This window comes from Aplysia californica, unplaced genomic scaffold (genome assembly GCF_000002075.1).
Source record: "Aplysia californica isolate F4 #8 unplaced genomic scaffold, AplCal3.0 scaffold00451, whole genome shotgun sequence".
NCBI classification, from domain to species: Eukaryota; Metazoa; Mollusca; class Gastropoda; order Aplysiida; family Aplysiidae; genus Aplysia; species Aplysia californica.
In genome coordinates, this window is record NW_004797721.1 from 544,482 (window position 1) to 546,825 (window position 2,344).

At 40.6% G+C, this 2,344-nt stretch overlaps 1 protein-coding gene across 1 annotated transcript in view; it reads right to left on the reverse strand.

Annotated features, from left to right (window-relative positions):
* Positions 1–518: 518 nt before the first annotated feature.
* Positions 519–2,344, reverse strand: part of LOC101855667 — a gene marked incomplete at its 5' end in the record, with an annotated part of 19,806 nt that continues 17,980 nt past the window's right edge. The window contains 1 exon segment of the mRNA XM_013086278.1: positions 519–834. Coding sequence (XP_012941732.1) covers positions 519–834 — 316 coding nt within the window.

Here is a 2,344-nt window from a genome sequence, read left to right on the forward strand (position 1 = left end):
CCAGATACTGTAGTTACGGAAAATGAAGGCAAAGGGTTATTGTCAAACCTGAAGAAAACAGAACACACAGTCATCTCCAAAAAAGTTTGAATCTTATTTTGATGTAATAAACGTAGGCAAAGAGGCCGTACAATTTCAACAGTTTAAATATAGAATAACATCTGATGCGAAATGTTCCACAAAAATCAAACGAATAACTGAAGTGGTTTACTATTGCTTCAATAAAATGATCCCAATCAGAAAAAAACTTGAACATTTAAAAGAAAACCAAAATGGACGCTCTGAAATGCTGTGTATGGTCCACCTTTCAAAACGGTTGGAAATGCTGGACATTAAAGTGGAAATAAATAAATAGAAGAACCAAAAATGGTTTCTTGAAAGACTGTTTAGAATTTCATGAAAAGGAAAAGAAATCAAATCAGGTAGAAGCCCTCGTGGGCTGCTTGCTATTAAAAATAATCAGGAAAAGACAAATGCAGTTTAAGGGACACTTGAATAGACTTAAAAGGTTTAGATATCTAGCTCTCACTGGCGAAATTGAAGGTCATAGCCCAATGGGGCCAAACACTGACGAGCGTCCGATTCAACCGTATCCTGACATTTTTGTTTCTCACTTTGGCAAACTCGGCAGGGGTAATCACGCCATCTCCGTTCTGGTCGTTTGTCCTAATGAGGTTGTCGAAAGCTTGCTCAAACGTCATCTGTCTCTGGAATTGTGACAGCACGGGCAAGGCGAGGGAAGGTCCCAGGTGTTGGCTAGCGACGTTCAGGGTGTAGTTGAAGCAGGAGTAGTAACATCCTAGAGCGGGGAGACTGCAGGCACGGGGGAGTTGGCTGGGGGATGGGGGGTGTGGTTTATTGGTTTGTGGTTATGCATTTTTTAATTGTAATATTTTCAAAGAGGTTCAAGCGATTCTAAATAACCAGAATGTGCAACCTCAATAAGTTGAAAATTTAATATCATAGAACAATGAACTCTTTTGGATGAAGAGAAAACAAAATGAAATTTCTGTTGCAATCGTCACTGCTATTGTAGAGAGTAGAGTTTTCTTACACAGTAAAGCAAAGAAACGATCAATTTTTTTTAAAACAGCAAGAAAAAAAATCAACGAAAACAAAATTCTACAAATGTAAAAGCTTTTAAAAATGAAATGAAGGTGTCAAGTGAAAAACCGGCTAAGTCTCAATAACCCTTCAACTTCTTAGTTTATTTTTCACTTTTTAAAATGAAACTTGCTTGATCCAAGCTCGATGTGTGTTTACAAAATTTTAGTTTGAGAATGACTTAGTCGGTTTGTCCTGTGACAAATTTCGTGAAGAAGTGTGTTAAGAGCCATGCAGTACACTTTAGAGGTGTCGGTTAGGCTTAACTGTAAGGTCGCAGATTTCCCAAAGCCAAGAAGTATTTTTAACAGATGTCAAGTCAGTACTGCAAGCAATCACTGCCGCCAGGCTACCAAGGCTACGAGAAGCAATTGAGGACATCCCAAGCCTGAGGATTATGCTGCAATGGATTCCATTACACTAGGAAATGAACAGACAGACAGGATGGCCAAACTAGGCGCAAAGAACAAGCAACCACACAATAGCGTCAACTACACAGAAATAAAAACTATTATAAATACACTATTTAAAGCAGCTCAGACACCAGACGGCTACCATGAGCTGTCCCGCCAAGAACAAGTGAATTTCTTCCGACTTAGAACACAACACACAAGACTGAGACAACATATTATTATTACTATGTACAGATGTTTCCAACCAGTACAATCCCCAAAATGCCAGTGTGGAGGGGCGGAGCAAACAGTGGAACACATCCTTCTGCACTGCAAAACACACAGGGCCCTGAGACAGGAAACATGGCCAACCCCATTGACACAACAAGAGAAGCTATACGGGATAATAATTATTATAACTACCATTTGTATAGCGCATACCCCCGTTCGACAACAAGCTCTAAGCAACTTACACTGTTATTACCCCAGCAGATAGCAAATAGCAGATAGATATTATCATCCTGTTTTCCCCAAGACCCCAGTTCTACATTCAAGTATTCAAGTACCCCTGAGACTCTATAACACTCAGAAATATTCTCGGCTTCCCGGGAAGCGCGCAGTGCTCACCGACGATTAAGCGCTAAAACACTAACAAACTGACAAGATCTTTCACTGTCTATAGCCGGGCACCAAATTCCCACCAGGGTCAAGTGAGGAAAATATGTACTAAGTGCCTTTCCCAAGGACACAAAGTTGGGCCCCTGACCGGATTCGAACCAACGACCTTACGGTTGCGAGTCCAAGAGCCTAACCACTAGGCCATGAAATAGAAAGTAATGAGTTCGTTA